Source organism: Odocoileus virginianus, chromosome 31, assembly GCF_023699985.2.
Source record: "Odocoileus virginianus isolate 20LAN1187 ecotype Illinois chromosome 31, Ovbor_1.2, whole genome shotgun sequence".
Classification (NCBI taxonomy): Eukaryota; Metazoa; Chordata; class Mammalia; order Artiodactyla; family Cervidae; genus Odocoileus; species Odocoileus virginianus.
In genome coordinates this window covers 13,337,354-13,355,030 of record NC_069704.1, presented here as the reverse complement: position 1 = coordinate 13,355,030, position 17,677 = coordinate 13,337,354, and the positions used below count along the sequence as shown (strand labels likewise).

The 17,677-nt window shown below is 44.1% G+C and overlaps 1 protein-coding gene across 7 annotated transcripts in view; it reads right to left on the bottom strand.

Moving 5' to 3' along the window:
• The window catches only part of EPB41L4B (erythrocyte membrane protein band 4.1 like 4B), a 135,313-nt gene that overhangs the window by 31,156 nt on the left and 86,480 nt on the right, over positions 1-17,677 (bottom strand). For all 7 annotated transcript variants that reach the window (XM_070459325.1, XM_070459328.1, XM_070459329.1 and 4 more), the window contains exons 16-17: positions 6,625-6,839; positions 4,558-4,676 (exon numbers count right to left, since the gene is read on the bottom strand). In XM_070459325.1, coding sequence (XP_070315426.1) covers positions 4,558-4,676; positions 6,625-6,839 — 334 coding nt within the window. The remainder of the gene's footprint in view (positions 1-4,557; positions 4,677-6,624; positions 6,840-17,677) is intronic.

Genomic DNA, 17,677 nt, shown 5'->3' with positions numbered 1-17,677 from the left:
CTGGAATACAAGAATTGAACTCGTTCTAAAGCCCATTTGAGGTTTTTGACAATTGCTTAAGGGGATATAGCTATACTGACAGTAATGACCAAAGGCCCACTTTGAAAAGAAAACAAAATGCTGTTAAAATAAGAAATCAGTGAGAATTAAACATTGATTTCCCCTTTGAATTTATCAATTCTGTACTGCTTTTTGGATAGAAAATTCAAGGTGGCTTATTCTTGCTCTATCTGACCAAGCAGAAGCTACTTTTCAGCTCTATGACTTGGCTCAGGTGAGAACCAACACAAATTTTGGAAACCTTGAGTATCATTGCATTTATGTTTGCATAAAAGGCATCTCTATGAGGGGTAAACATCTGATTGCAGCCATGAAATTAAAAGACACTTACTCCTTGGAAGGAAAGTTATGACCAACCTAGACAGCATATTAAAAAGCAGAGATATTACTTTGCCAACAAAGGTCTGTCTAGTCAAGGCTATGGTTTTTCCAGTGGTCATGTATGGATGTGAGAGTTGGACTATAAAGAAAGCTGAGCACCAAAGAATTGATGCTTTTGAACTGTGGTGTTGGAGAAAACTCTTGAGAGTCCCTTGGACTGCAAGGAGATCCAACCAGTCCATCCTAAAGGAGATCAGTCCTGGGTGTTCATTGGAAGGACTGATGTTGAAGCGGAAACTCCAATACTTTGGCCACCTGATGTGAAGAGTTGACTCATCTGAAAAGACCCTGACACTGGGAAAGATTGAGGGCAGGAGGAGAAGGGGATGACAGAGGATGAGATGGTTGGATGGCATCACTGACTCGATGGACATGGGTTTGAGTGAACTCTGGGAGTTGGTGATAGACAGGGAGGCCTGACGTGCTATGGTTCATGGGGTCGCAAAGAGTCGGACATGACTGAGCGACTGAACTGAACTGAACTGAATGAGGGGTAAACATCTGAATTACAGCAAGATGATAATTACAGCCAGGAGGATGGCTCTAAGGATGCTGTGCTTTCTTTCTTTTGTGTAACCATATTTTGTATTTTACATTCAATTTGAATTGTGAAAAGAGGTTGTTTTATTCAATATGGAAATTCATATTTCAAAACACACAGATGAATGATAATTGGACTTTGATATAATTGTCACTGGAAATAGCCTTTCTGTGTAAGGATGTCATTTGGGGATAAAGAAATGATCAGATGCAGTTTTCAACTATTGATACAAATTGTTTACATGTTTCAAATCAGATGAAATTCAAGTGTCTGTGACAATTTTGGGTGCACCTTTGGAATTGGGCAATCAAAATGTCTTCTCACCATTAACATATCCAAACCTTAGAAGAATCAGAGGATTCTTGAGACTGAAAAAAACCTTAAAAGCCATGAGAACCATTGGTTCCCAGTTGTGGTATCATGGTAAGTTATGATGCCTATTGCAAGGATTATTTTTATTAATGATAAGGAGTCATAGTGTGAAGTAATATACTTGCCTATGTGTTAGGACAAAGTCAAGGTTATCTGGCATTACTCTATCCTCTATGCTCACTGATCCACTTCTTCATGTGAAGGAGAAAAGAGGGGCATTATTGATTGAGTGCATGGGAGTAGTGAAAGTTAGTCATTCAGTCGTGTCCAGCTCTTTTCAACCCCATGGACTGTAGCCCACCAGGCTCCTCTGTCCATGGAATTCTTCAGGCCAGAATACTGGAGTGGGTAGCCAATCCCTTCTCCAGGGGATCTTCCTGACCCAGGGATCAAACCAGGGTCTCCCACATTGCAGGCAGATTCTTTACCATCTGAGCCACCAGGGAAGCCCCGAGTCCATGGCAAGTGCTCAGTAACTCACAGCTGTCTCAGCTACACCTTAACCCAGAGCAAGCCACCATTGCTAATGTCCCACCAAGATTCAAACTACAAATTACACACAACTCGTGAGTTCTCTGCTACTGTATGCTATACTTTCCTGCAAAATATTTTTGATTTTGCCAAGCTCCAGGTAAGCTCCTATTGAAATGATTTATTGTGTGGACTGCAGAAGAAAAGTTGAAAACCTGGAGACAGAGAAAGACCAATCCCAGGCACATAATCCATCAGGTTGACTCCTAGCAGCTAGCACAGGCCTGCTCAATGAAGATTTGCTGATTGAATGAATATAAGTGCCATCCTGCAGGAAGAATTATTTTTCCAGCCGACTATCAGGGAGGGTAGTACTGAAGAAAACTGGGTGAACAGGATCTTAAAGTTGGGGCCCATGAGTGATCAGAGGGACCTGAGGTTTCCCTACTGGGGTGGGTTCAAGGGGATGGAGAATCTGCTGAGAAAGCCTGAAGTCTAGTGTAGGCTAGAGGGATGTCTAGGGTAGAGGAACAGCCCAGATAGGAGGTATAATGTTCCCATGTTCAACAACTTGGGTAAGGAAAGGGAGCTCCCATTCCAGGCCAGATCTTCCAAATAATTAATTATTAGTTTGTTGGTGTTGTTTAGTTGCTAAGTCAAGTCCTACTCTTAGTGACGCCATGGACTGCAGCGTACCAGGCTTCCCTGTCCTTCACTATCTCCTAGAGTTTGCTCAAACTCATGTTTGAGTCAGAGATGCCATCCAAACATCTCATCCTGTCACCTCCTTCTCCTCCTGCCTTAAATCTTTTCCGGCATCAGGATCTTTCCCAATGAGCTGACTTTTTGCATCAGTGGCCAAAGCATTGGAGCTTCAGCATCAGTACTTCCAGTGAATATTCAGGATTGATTTCCTTTAGGATTGACTGGTTTGATCTCCTTGCAGTCTAAGGGACTCTCAAGAGTCTTCAGCACCACAGTTCGAAAGCATCAATTCTTTGGTGCTCAGCCTTCTTTATGGTCCAACTCTCACATCCATCCATGACTACTGGAAATACCATAGCTTTGACTATATGGACCTTTGTCAGCAAAGTGAGGTTGTTAATTAATAAGTTAATGAATAATTAAATTAATATAACTATAAATTGTACTTTAAATAATTTAATTAATAATTAAAGTGATACTGTTAATTAATTCTAAATTGTTAATTCCCTCTTATAAAGAGGTAAAGCTAAGCACTAGGGTTAGAAACAATGATCCATGAGTAAAGAAGACTACTCCTATAAGGATTTTAAAAAGTGTATGCAACAGCGGGTCTCAACCAGGGGCAATCTCGCCCTTCAGGGGACATCTGGCAATGTCTGGAGACAATTTTGGTTGTCACGCCAGGATGGCGGGATGCTACTTGCACCTGGAGGGTAGAGGCCAGGGGTGCCGCAAAACATCCTGCAATGCGCAGCACAGCCTCTCCCCCAAAGTATCAGGCTGAAATATCACTAGAGCCTAAGTTGAGCCACCCTAGGGTAGAAACTGAAGAAACATGTGGGGGTGCAAGTGGCACTGTACTGGGAGTCAGGGGTCCAGGGATTCAGCCGCTGCTCTGACTTCAAGAATGCCCGGTCCCTTCCTCTGGTCTCAGATGTTGAAAAGGTTGAAATAAATGACAGATTGAATCCAGCACTGGCTTCTACAGTTCTAAGATATAACTTGGTTGTTATAAGGCTGCCCATTTGGATATAAGAACAGATCTAGCCAAAAGAGAACTTGTCTTTTGCCCAGTCCCTTCCTCAAGACCTCCCTCCCTACTTCTTTATTTTTTTATTTTTAATACTTAAGCCAGCCTTTTATTTTTTTGGCCGCACCACGCAGCATGTGGGATCTTAGCTCCCTGTCCGGGGATTGAACCCACGACCCCTGCATTGGAAGTGTGGAGCTCTAACCACTGGACAGACAGGGAAGTCCCCCTCCCCGCCACTCTAATCCTTCCCTTCCTTCCGTTAGCAGACAGTTACTGAATATCTATGATGTGCCAGGTGCTGTTGGAGAGAGACAGAGGGGGCTGTGGACTGAACTGTGTCCTCCCCAAATTTATATGTTGAAATCCTAACCCTCTTTGTGATGGGATCTGGGCACAGGGCCTTTGAGAAGTAGTAATTAGATTGAGATAAAATCATGTCGGTGGGACCCTCATGATGGGATTAATGGCTTTATAAGAAGAGGAAGAAAGAGCCCTCTCTTCCGTGAGAAGGTAACTGGGTAACTGGCTCCCAGCCAGGAAGCGAGCTTTCACCAGGGAACCAAATCATCCACACCTTGACCTTGGACTTCCCAACCTTCAGATCAACGAGAAATAAATGTCTGCTGATTAAGCCACCTGGTCTATGGTAATCTGTGACAGCAGCCCATGCAGACTAATACAGAGTAAAACCAGAAGGAGGTAAATGTGGAGGCTTCCCTGGAGGAACTTCAGTTAGAAGGATGGAGAGGACCACGAACAGATCCAGGCTGAGGGCCTCAGCATCAGAGGCAGCCCCTACTGCTGTAATCCACCCCAAAAGAACATAAGTGAATTTTGGCTCCTAAGAGACATGCCTGAGCAGAAATGTCATGAGAGATTGAGTAGAAATCCCTCCAAGACAAAGGCACATGGTTTAAGAGGCAGGCGGGGTCATAATGAGAGGTGTGAGTGAACCCCAGGCCCACATGCATCACCCAGCTCTGGTTCTTGGCACCTTATTTATATTGATGTGCAGAGCAGGCCAGGGTCCAGCAGGCTTCACAGTTTCCAGTTCCAGCTTCTTTAGATGGGCAGCGGCTTCGCTGAAAAGGGCAGGTGTTCCCGGACTCAGTTCTGTAAGTGAGTGAGGAAAGGTTGAAAGGTCAGAGAGATAGAGGTGATGAAAGACGCTTACCAGAGACCAACCCTCAGAGCCTTGCTGCCTGGTTCCTCCTCCGGCAGCTTGAATCTCTTAGGAATGCACTAGCGGGTGGGATGTGGGAACATTTTAAGGTCAAAGTTTCAAGGTCTAAGTCCCCCCTATGTGAGCTGGGTGACCCTGGGCAGATTACTTTACCTCTCTGAGCCTCTGAGCCATTTTCAAATGAAAGTAAGATTACTTACCTTGCAGGGTTGCTGTGATTATTAAGTGAGGTAATTCATGTGCAAATGCTTTATTAGTGGAAAAGCACTAGGAGCATTGCAAAGATTAGTGTTCAGGCTAAAGGGCAGACGACTGTGCTCTTAAAAACCATGTTATATCTCTAAAATCAAATTCATTGTATGTTAGATTAGTTCACCACCACTCCTCCCACTAGCTTGTTTTTATCCATGGGTACATTAAATATTCATTAAACATTTGGTATTCATTACATATTAAAGTTTGTTCCAGGCATTGATAGCAACTGGGATTTGGGAAGCTAGAATAAGGAGATGAATGAGACACAATTCTAGTCCATTTGGGAGACAGACATTTGTACAGATATTCCAAATACAAATGACCAAAGATTTATTTAATGTATATGGGGGCTTCCCTGGTGGCTCAATTGGTAAAGAATCCGCCTGCAATGAGAGAGACCTGGGTTTGATCGCTGGGTTGGGAAGATTCCCCTGAAGAAGGGAACGGCTACCCACTCCAGTATTCTGGCCTGGATAGTGAGGATAGGATCAATTTTTCAATACCAAAGTGGGCGATGAGTTACCATTTCTAGCTCAGCCAACCCAGAATTGCTATTCACCATCTACAGGTGAAGGCTCACTGGCTCATCCTTTTCACCAGCCACAGACTCATGAAATATCAGACCTGGAAGATTCCTTGGCCATCATCTCAATTCCCTCCACCCCATTCCATTGTTGAGAAAACCCTGGATCCAAGAGGGGACTTGGCTCAACCATGGGAACCAGAATCGAAGCCTCTTGATTCTCACGTCTATCTTGACACTTGTTCAAACCACATGTGATAAAGAGCAAGTTCTCCCCCCCACCTCCTGTCACACACAAATTCTTTGGTAAAAATATAATAAAAAGGATTTTCTAGAAAAAGAAAAGAACAGGCATACAAAATCCAAGCCCACATTTTTAATTAGTTTTAACAGATACAAAATCACCCTGTCATATTGTTAGAAACATTTCTTTTTTTCCCTTTTTTTAAAAGATATTTTTGATGTGGACCTTTTTAAAGTCTGTCTTGAATGTTACAATATTGCTTGTGTTTTGTTTTGGTGTTTTGGCTGCAAGGCATGTGGGATTTCAGTTCCTTGACCGGGATCGAACCCACACCCCCTGAATTGGAAGGCAAAGTCTTAACCACTGGAACATCAGGGAAGTCCCTAGAAACATTTCTAATTTATTTATTCTCTATTTCCATGACTTCTCACTGGGACTTTAGCAGTGTGCACTTGATCTACTTGACACCTTGCTTTCAGAAGGCAAGAATGAGACAGAATGTGACAGAATGAGCTTTCCTGGGGTTGGGAATTAGAGACTCAGTCACCGCACTCCCCTCTCTCTCTGTTCCACCACTTGAGCCAGTGCTGGATGATACAGCAGGAGCAGAGAGCCAGCGTGGAATGAGGCAGAGACATCTGCTCCCTCATAACAAAACCAGAGCTGGCGGGTAAACCATAATCCCTAAGTCACCTCTGCCTAATGCACAAGGCTCATGTCTGCGCTCACCCAGAGCTGGGAACCCAGCTCGGATATTACCACCATTCCAAGCTGCACCGATGTCTTGAGCATCTCGGAAAGCCACCCATGCCCTGCAGCACTGCTCCCCCACCTTGCCCCCGATGCGCCAACTTACTTGTAAGGGATTTACTGCTGGAGTTTGGGGACCTGGAAAGCCCCTCCTTGCTCTCCAGGGTCAGCGAGAGGCCATAGCTGGTGTGGTGCTGGTGTTGGTGATGGTGATGGTGATGCCTTCCCGAAGGCTTGGTGGTAAACGGAGCGCCCCCGTTCTCCTCGAGGCCGAAAGGCAGCCGGTCCGAGCTGCTGAGCCCTGGGGAAGGGAGCGGGTAGCTGTGGAGGGTGTCAGAGTCAGGATTTAGAAAAGCAGAGAGTCTTGAAACCCTTGTCTGTTCTTTAAATGATGCTCTCCATGCATTGAGAACCAAGAGAAACAGGTGCTACAAATAGCTCCACAGAGTTATCGTAGAACAGGACACAATGGCAACAACAGCAACTCAAAGGAAAAGCAGAATGTGGAAATCTGTATTTATCAGAGATGTTAACCCTTAAAAAAATTCTTAAGTTTGAAATTAATCTCAATTTTTTTAAAAAAGACATCACCTAAATGGGAAGCGTACATCAAAGGCAATCATCAGATTAAAAAATAGTTCATTAAACATCCTACAATAAGATCACGATACAAACTAGAAGTCTGGAGTCACTTTCTCCTCCTCTCCATCAATGCCACCATGCAGAAAGCACCTGTTAAATGTTACAGCTACAACATCTTCTAATTCCAATTGCTCCGCTTGGTGTTATTGCCCTAAGGCTCTTGAAACAGATTCTCAAAGCTCTCCCAGCCTCTACTTCTTCTTTAGCCCCTCTCCACAGAGCAGCAGCCAGAAAGCTGTTCTGATTACGTTCTAGAGTGTGGCACTCCACCCTCCGGGAGCTTGAATACCTCTCTGTTGCTAGTGATTCTTAAGATGAAATCTGATGAAAGCTATGGATCTTCTCTGCAGAAAAAGGCACCCAGACACAACATTTCACACTCAATTTCAGGCTCTCTTTCGCCTCTCCATGGACCAAGGCTCAGAGCCTTTGTTTGTAGGAAAAAATCCAAATTCCTTCATGTATCACTCATGCCTGCCCCCTGCTCCCCAACTGGTGATCCCGTCCCATTCTCTTTGCAGCTCATCTTTGGCTATATTCTTCTCTATACCCCCAAGTTCTTCCCATCCTGGGGCCTTTCACCTCTTTCTGTTCCCTGGAGTCGTTCCTCATCACCAAATTCAGCTAAAACACCCCTTCCTCCAGGAAGACTTCCAGCCTTTAAGACCCAGATCAAAGGTCTCCTCACACCCCTAAGCAGAGCCAATCCCTTTTTCTGCTCATTCCCAGAGACCAGATTTTTGCTGCTTACTCCTTCACTCCGTCTTCAGGGAGCTCACACCCCAGGGTAGGAAACTCTCATTTAATCAGTTATAATCACACTAGAAGGAGCCACGAAGGGAGTGTAGAGGGGAAGGCAGCTAGCTTTCCTGGGGCTGGTAAAGGTGTGGAGCAAGGAACCATTGGGGGAGGGGAGAACACTGGGGGAGATGAAAGTTTTGGTGGACTTTCTTAAAACAGAATCTTTTATTTTTTTTACAGGAAACATTTCTTGTGTTCGTATGAGGTTGATAATTCCCCTCAGGGTAGACCTATCAGAGCTCTCCCTCTTTCTAGGGACTTGCTCTGGAAAATGATCCCATCAGGGACAACCAAATTTTCCAGGAGGTTTAACACATGGAAACAGAGAGAAAGGGTCTCTCTTCTTTCTTAAGAGTCAAACAAGGCCTTACTGTGACTTTTGTGGGCCCTAAGCCCTTTGGCCTTCATCTCTTCTCTAGAAAAAAAATTAAAAATTACATGCTATGACTGCTTGTATTATAAGAAACAAATATATTAATATCAGATATTAAACCATTTTCTTCAACCAAAAATTCATTTTTTTCTTTTGGCTTTAAAAGCAATGAAATCATTTTTGTGGGCCCCTAAAAGCACTGTGAGCCCAAGGCACTGCATCTCCTATGCCTCATAGATAAGTCAGGTTTGGCTATGAGGATGATATAAATTGAGGCTGCTTATGATCATATTCCCTGGACACAAAGAAGTATCTGTGGGAAGTGGTCAATGCACAGAGGGACCCGAGATTAGCAGAGGTTAAAGCTATATGAAAAGGGGGGGAGGGGGGCGGGGAAGCCCTTACTGGTAGCATTTGAATCCCTGGTTTCAGCCATGCCTGAAGCTGGTCTACCACTGAACTTCTCAGTTATAAGTCCTATTTATGTACTTATCCTTGACGTAGTTGGATTTCTCCCATTTATAACCCACATGCTCTAAATCAGTGATCGTGTGTTGTTTTCTTATTGTTTTTTGCTTATTTGTTTTGTGGAATGTCTTCTGAGCGCCAAGGTGGAAATGGCTATTAGAATCCTAAAGAATAGTATGAGCAAAGGAATGACATTTGAAAAAGCAGAAAGGCTAGAGCGGGAATGAGGAACGTAAAAGGTTTAAGCAAAGGTGTGACATGATTGGAGTTCCATTTTAGAAAATTCACACAGAGGGCTGCGTGGAGGACAGACACCCTGGAGACTGTGATGGGCTAGACGAACTCAGTGGATGGAAGAGAGGGGCGGCCCTCTAGGCTATACCTGAAGAAGTGCAGGTGGGGTGTGCAGGCCAGACACGTGGGGCACAGGGGAGGAGGTGCAGGGGAGGACTCTGCTGGAGACACAGGATGCTTTTCAGAAGAAACTGCACTATTGTCCCTATGTTATTCCATGAGCTAGGTCTCTGGACCTGGCTGCCTCCTGGAGATTTTGCTCAGGACAGTTTAACAGGGAAATAAATGTGTGTGTGTGTGTGTGTGTGTGTGTGTGTGTGTGTGTGTGTGTAAGAATGTGGAAGGTGTATCTTTGTCTGGGGTCACAGTCAGCCTCACCTCCCCAACCTGAAGCAAAACCAAGGGTATTCACCCTCCTCATGGAGGCAACAATGGTGGCAGAAAAAAAACGCACTGAGTTGTCACTGAGATTTCTAGCATCTCGTCTTAGTTCTGCCCAACCTTGTGCAGGAATCTTGGCCAGCTGCCCTGGGCTGCAGCTTCCTCCTCTGTGACATGAGAGGGGTCAGGTGATTTCTGGATGCATTTCCAGACCAGATAATCAGCCTTTACTGTCGCCCCCAACTTATTTATCCAGTACTTGCTCTGCCCCAGGCACTGGGTTACAGAGTTTGCGTTAACCATCCCACTTTATACATGTAGAGGCTTTGCTTAGTTCGTAATTGGTGCTCCATAAATATTTGATGAAAGGGAGGAAGGGAAGGCAGGAGGGAGAGAAGGAAAGAAGCAGGGAGGGAGGGAAGGATGAGTGAAGTGGTGGAGCTGGGATGTGACAACAAGGGTATGAAGTGCAGAGCTCGTGTGCATTATTTTCCCGTGTCTCAAGTACAGTGAAAATAATATCTGTCTTAAGGAGGCACAGAGATTGGGAGCTCAGAACAGAGGACATGCCCTTCGACTTGGAAGGCTTCACAGCTTGAGGCTCATCTTCCACCCACCCTGTTAGTAGCACACTGCTGCCTGCCTATTAACGGTCCAAACGGTTGAGGCAGCAAAGACAAACCAGAGAAATACTGAAAGAGTGACAGGCTGCGGGCATTGGCAGGACTTGAGAAGGGGAGAACACAGAGATGTGGAGAGGTCAGAAAACTGTGACTGTTTTAGCCTGGAGGACCAGGAAAATGGCATGCTATGAACAGGAAAAAGGAGTTTGGGAGTGAGGACTACTTGGAGAAGAGATGCTATGATTTAATTTCAGATTGGTCACACTCAGTGTGAGGATGAATCCCCAAGGAACAAGGTGCCCTACAGCAGAGATCTGGAGTACATTCAGGGCTGGAGGTTTGAGTAAGTTTTGAGTAAGAATTTCTGAGGAATGGTAAATAGATAAATAGATATCTCCCATGCTCATTCTAACCGATTCTCACTCTCCGCTTGGAATGTATGATGAAAAAGGACACTGAGTTTGCACCCAGCTCAGGAGGAAGGAGTGCTGTGATTGATTAGTGATGTCTGCCATGGATGGGAAATGAGGCCGTAATATCATGTATCTTCTGTCTTCCCAAGTTAAAAGCGTGTGCACATGTGTGTGTTTTATTTCTAAGAAACCCAGAGTGAAAAGTTAAACAGGGAAATCAATATATGTGCAGGGAGTGATAACTCATATTCAAAAACGTGTGACTTTCACTTTACAACAACTTCTGGGGAAGATTGAGAAAGAGACAAATGGGAAGGGAAATAGATGAGGGTCAGAGAAGCAGCACGGGTCTCTCAGGGTCAGTGTTTCTAGAAGAACAAAGATTCCTAAGAAGGAGTGGAATGAGTTGGGTGCTTTCTCAGCTCATACACACTGAGGACCATCCAGGAGACCCTAACTTATGGCACTGTGTGGGGCTGTGGGTCCTTTAAGAAACCACTGCTGCTGGCCTCATGGACTGTTCCCTGCAGAACTCCAGGGGGTGATGGTCACATAAGCTATGATGTAACGGCACCCACTGCACCTGCCCTGTCCACAGGAACCTCAGAGAAGGCCATGCCCACCCAGCAGCACTTAGCACCTCATGAGTCCCAGGGCCCAGTGGCTAAGATCCAGGAGATGAGGCCAGCCCCATGCTCACTGTCAACAGAGACTGAGGTTCACCAGGTTTCTGGCATTCTGGAAAGGAGGTTACAAGTCCTGGTTTTCAGAGGGTGATGGAAGAGGGGCAAGCTTCCATGAGCCGGCAGTTGAGAAGGATCTGGTGTGGAAGAAGCGGGCTTCTATGTGCCTAGCGCATGCTAGGTGCTCCAACGGTTAACTTTGACAGTTACCCTGCAAGGAAGCTGGTGCAGCCCCCTTTTACACTGGGGCTTAGTGAAAGGAAGTAACATGCCCTGTTAGTAGATGTGAATGGGAAATTGTGTGTGCGTGCGTGCTAACTCACTTCAGCCATGTCTGATTCTGTGAGACCCTATGGACTGTGGCCTGCCAGGCTCCTCTGTCCATGAGATTCTTCAGGGAAGAGTATGGAGTGGATTGCCATGCCCTCCTCCAGGGGATCTTACTGCCCTAGGGATCAAAACCTGGTCTCCCGCATCTCCTGCATTGCAGGCCGATTCTTTACCATAGTGCCACCGGGGAAGCCCCTAACTGGATATAATTTCTTCTCTTCCCTTCTCTCTGGAAAAGCCCCCTACTCTCATTCTGCTTCCAACTGTAGAGCGAATAGCATTCCTCCTGGGGGAGCCTGTCATATGGGATATTCTTGACTGTATTAGGGGTGGACACACAGCTCTGCAGACGCATGGTGGAGGGACCTGTACAGCCTTGCCTGATCCTGCCAGAATTTCCCCACTCCCTGACTCAGGAATCACAGCAGACCAAACATATGGCACTCAATCAAAATGCATTGCATACTGAAAAATGGGATAATTATTCAGAGATTTATAAATATAATATTGTAACATTATAATAATTATTATATTATTGTACCATTACTACACTAATTACTATATTATAATAATTATAGTATTTAGTAAAATAATGGTATACATATTCAAAATAATCCTCCAGAATCCATCACCAGAATTATGACCTGTGCAGGGCAAGGATGGAGGAGGGTCTTGAGCTGAAACTTACAGGGTTTTCTCTCAGAAATAAGGCTGGCAATTATCAAGTGCTCAGAGGAGCCAATCACACACTCTATAGCACAGTCAAGTTCTGGGTGATGTGGGCTTTTGCAAGCAGCTCTGAGGATCTAATCTTAGATAAAAAAGCATAGAATTGTGGAAACAGAACCACTCAGATATCATCCAGTTGTGCTGCGCTGTGCTTAGTCGCTCAGCCGTGTCTGACTCTTTGGGAGTCCATGGACTGCAGCCTGTCAGGCTCCTCTGTCCACGGGGATTCTCCAGGCAAGGATACTGGGGTGGGTCACCATGCCCTCCTCCAGGGGATCTTCCCAACCCAGGGATCGAACCCAGGTCTCCACATTGCAGGCAGATTCTTTACCAACTGAGCCACCAGGGGAGCCCAGTTAGGTGGTTTAAGACTCTGAACAGTGCAAGCACCAGAGGAAACCCCTTACAAGGCTGGTGGGAATGCCAAATAACACAACTGCTGTGAAAATCAGCCTGGCAGATTCTCAGAGAGGTTAAACATTGAGTTACCATATGACCCAGCAATTCCACTCCTAGTTATGTACCCAAGAAATGAAAATGTGTCCATACAAAGACTTGTACATAAACATTCATAGCAACACTATTCATAGTAGCCAAAAGGTAGAAACAACCCAAATGCCTATCAACAGGTGAACAGATAAATACTATGTGATATATCTACATAACAGAATATAATTCAGTCATAAAACAGAATGAGATATCAATCCATGCTACGATATGTATGAAAACATTATGCTAAGTAACAGAAGCCAAACCCCGAAGGCCACATACTACATAATTCTGTTTATCTGAAATGTCCATAATAGGCAAATCCATACAGATAGGAAGTAGACTAGGACTGGGGAGAATGGGGGAAATAGGAGGTGACTGCTAATGGGCATGCGGTCTCCATTCAGAACGTTTGGAAACGTTCCAAAATTAAATTGTAGTGACTGTACTACATTGTGAAAATGTTAAAACCACTGAATTGTACAATTTTTAAATTGGTGAATTGCAGAGTATGTAATTTATATCTTAATAAAGCTGATTAAAAACATCAACCAAGGGATATTTTAAAAAAATCAGTGTACAATCCTTACTCTGGCTAATTACATCGTCATCTATCTCAATGTGCCGCCAGGGATGACGAACAACGCCCTAGTCCAATCTCCTCATTCCACATATGGGGAAATGGGGGCCTACTGGGTGGGGTGAGGTGACCAGGTCACACAGTGGGTAACTGGCTGAGCCTGGGACACCATCCAGGACTCCGACCTCTCCGCTAGCCAAGCATCCCAAGTGCCGCCCATCTGCTGCATCTTCCCATCTGCCTCAGCTTCTATTTAAGGCACCAAATGCACTCATCGGGAAAATCCCAAGACCTCCTCCGAACTCCACTGCCTGAGACATCTCTGTGCACACATCTTGTCTTCTCAATGATACAGTAGGAACAGATTGTAATCTCACATGTTTTCCTGTGCTTTAGTGATGTTGAGGCAACTAGTTCTACATTTCAGAAAAAAGAGACCTCTCCCTCACAATAGCTACCTAAATCCTTCCTTAAACTGGCTCCTTCCCAGGCTGGGTTGGGCACCTCTCCCCAGCTTACTCTTATCTTACCCTTCCTGACTGCTCTTGGAGCCATTCTCTGCTCTCCCCTGCCCTGCTGTTTCCACGGAAATGCATTTTCCAGTTTCTCTGCCCTCTGGTTTCTATATAGGTTTGACCAATGGGAAGTGCCGACAGAAACTGGAAGGTGGGAAAAGGAAATAAATCGAGGTATTTCTCCCTCATTTCTTCCTACTTCAGAGGATGTTTCCAGCAGTAACTATCAGTCCCCCCGGGCTTCAGCGTCCACTAGACTGGCTTCCTGGGGCCCCAGCTCCTCGGCTCTGGAACACTGCCATCTCTCTTTGCCCCTTTTCTCTCCAGCCCTAGGAGTAATAAACAGGTTCTACTACTGTTCATTTCTGAGTTACCTCACTGGTCACTTAAGCCACTTAGTTCTTCATCCTTCTGTAATCAACTCCCTGTATTGAATTCCCTCCGTAAGAAAAGCCTAGAGTGATTTCAGTTCTCCTGATTGCCCATGACTGATACACAGTATCTTGTTGTTCAGTTGCTTAGTCCTAGCTGACTCTTTGTGACCCCATGGACTGCAACAGGCCAGGCTTCCCAGACCATGCTCAAAGGAGGTCCCTTCCTTGAGTCTCAGTTCCTTTATCTGTTTAATGAGCCTAAAAGCAATGCCTGTCACTAGGTTATCAAGAGCATCTAGTAAGGTGATACCATTGGTCATTGAATTCAATGTGGAAACTGCCCTGTGCTTTGCAGATGGTTTCCAAAGGCTGGTTTGTTTCCCTCTAGTGGTTGACATGGGCATTACAGAATAGCCGACTAAGATTTCAAGAGACAACCACCCTACAGGGTGTTTGTTGTTATTCAGTCAACTGCTCAGGTGTGTCCGACTCTTTGTGACCCCATGGACTGCAGCACGCCAGGCCTCCCTGTCCATCACCAACTCCCGGAGTTTACACAAAATCATGTCCATCTAGTCGGTGATGCCATTCAACCATCTCATCCTCTGTTGTCCCCTTCTCCTGCCTTCAATCTTTTCCAGCATCAGGGTCTTTTCTAGTGAGTCGGCTCTTCGCATCAGGTGGCCAAGGTAGGGGAGCTTCAGCTTCAGCATCAGTTCTTCCTATGAATATTCAGGGCTGATTTTCTTTAGGATTGACTGATTGGATCTCCTTGCAGTCCAAGGAACTCTCAAGAGTCTTCCCCAGTCTCACAGGTCAAAAGGAACAGTTTTTCAGTGCTCAGACTTCTTTATGGTCCAACTCTCACATCCATACATGACTACTGGAAAAACCATAGCTATGACTATACAGACCTTTGTTGGCAAACTAATGTCTCTGCTTTTTAATATTCTGTCTAGGTTTGTCATAGCTTTTCTTCCAAGGAGCAAGAGTCTTTTAATTTCATGGCTGCAGCCACCATCTGCAGTGATTTTGGAGCCCAAGAAAATAAAGTCTGTAACTGTTTCCATTGTTTTCCCCTCTATTTGCCATGAAGTGATGGGACCGGGATGGCATGTTCTCAGTTTTTTGAATGCTGAGTTTTAAGCCAGTTTTTTTCACTCTCCTCTTTCACCTTCATCAAGAGCCTTTTTAGTTCCTCTTCACTTTCTGTCATAAGGCAGATAAGACACAGTATCTCTCTGTGTCTATTTCTGGATCCTTCATATTTTTATTGATCTATTTGTGTATTGCTAAACCAGCACCAGACTGTCTTTTTAAGATGTATTTTTATAGTCTTATTTATTTTTGGCTGTGCTGGGTCTTCGTTGCTGTGTGGGCTTTTCTCTAGCTGTGGCGAGTAGGGGCCACTCTTGATTGCAGTGCATGGGTTTCTCATTGCAGTGGCTTCTCTTGTTATGGAGCACGGGCACAGGTTCAATAGCTGTGGCACAGGGAGCTAAGCTGCTCCATGCCATGTGGGATCTTCCCAGATCAGGGATCAAACTTGGGTCTCTTGCGCTGGCAGACAGATCCTTTACCACTGAGCACCAGGGAGGCCCACCAAACTGTCTTAATTACTTTTGTTTTAATATATGAGTCTTAAATATCTGACAGGACAAATCCTGTTTCCTTTCCCACATCATTTTTCTTTTTTCCTTGGCTATCCTCATGCATTCACTCTTCCAGATTACAATTCAAGTAACTACCAAAAAAAAAAAAAAAATCCCACTGGAATTATGATTTGAAGCATTAAGTATAATGGATTTGGGAGAATGAATTCACAAGGCATGTCTTACCATTTACCCAGATCCTCTTAAATGTTATTCAGTCAGAATTTTAAATTTTTCCATAACAGTATGGAACATATCTTACTAACTTTATTCCTAGCTATATATCAGTTCTGTCACAGTTGAAAATGGAATCTATTACCTTTCTTCCATTTTTTTTTTTTTACTACTAGATATATAAAACTACTGCCTTCAGGCTATTTCTGTCTCTGGTCACTTTGCTGGATTCATTAATTGGAATTCACTTGTATTTTAGGGATAATCACCTGACTTTTGTTTCTGCCTTTCCAGCATTTATTCTTTCCTTCTTTCTTTGTAATTGGAGGATGATTATTTTATAATACTGCGTTGGTTTCTGCCATACATTAACATGAATCAGTCACAGGTATACATATGTCTCCTCCCTTTGAACCTCCCTCCCACCTCCCATTTCCCACCTCATCCCACCCCAGCATTTATTCTTTATTTTGTTTTCCTGGCTTATTGCATTGGTAAGGCCTCGCGAATGATACTGAATATTAGCAGTCATCTTTGTCTTACTTTTAAAATGGGTTAATTATCTTATGTTTCGATATTAAATGTTGATTTGTGACAGATTGTATATTAGGTTAGAGACAGTCCTTCTACTCTTAGCCTACTAAGAATCTCGAAAGATTAGCATGACTCATTCTGAGAGAATCCACTCTGTTCCTAAGTGAATGCTACTTTACAGTGCTTAAAAAAAACTCTGTTCTCAAACTTCCCTTGATTTTACCATCAAACTTATCACTCCAGGTTTTTAGAATTCATTTTTCAAGAATCTGTATGACATTTCCCTGTCTATTCTTCTGGCATTTCCCCCAAGACTTTATAGTTTTTCAAAGAGTACTGGTAGGTTCAGCAATGACATATTCAAATTTTCTTCAAGGCCATTTGTTTTTTTTTCTGAACCTGAAGACTTTAACTGTAAAGCAGTAAAATATTTCCTGACTACTCTCTCTTATCTTGGACTTCAATTTTATCCTCTTTGTTCTTTGTACCTTCTGTAGTTAGTATACTGACTGGTTTTTTTTGTTGAAAAAGAGAAAAGCAAAACAGAAGTTGAGCAGCTCTTCTTCTATCCTGTTAATTTCGTATACCATCCTCAACATGGCTCTGCTATTAAATAGTTCATCTTTTTGCTCCAACCAAAGTGTGCATCTATAGAGGTCCTTTTAAAAAAGGTCTCACCCCTTTGTTTTTGATATGTTCTACCTTCTTCTCCTATTTTTGCCACCTGATGCGAAGGACTGACTCACTGGAAAAGACCCTGGTGCTGGGAAAGATTGACGGCAGGAGAAAGGGACGACAGAGGATGAGATGGTTGGATGGCATCACCGACTCAATGGACATGAGTTTGAGCAAGCTCTGGGAATTGGCAATGGATAGGGGAGCCTGGCATGCTGCAGTTCATGGGGTTGCAAAGAGTTGGACACGACTGAGCGACTGAGCTGAATTGACTTTCTTCTCTTTAAAATACTGTTTTAAACTGTGGGCTCTGAATGCCTTCCTCTTTCAGATTATCTGATACTTTCAATTTTTACATCATGTACCCTTTGTTTGATATTTTTGAAATCTAATCTTCTACAGATTAGAATACATGGGGGATTAAACCCT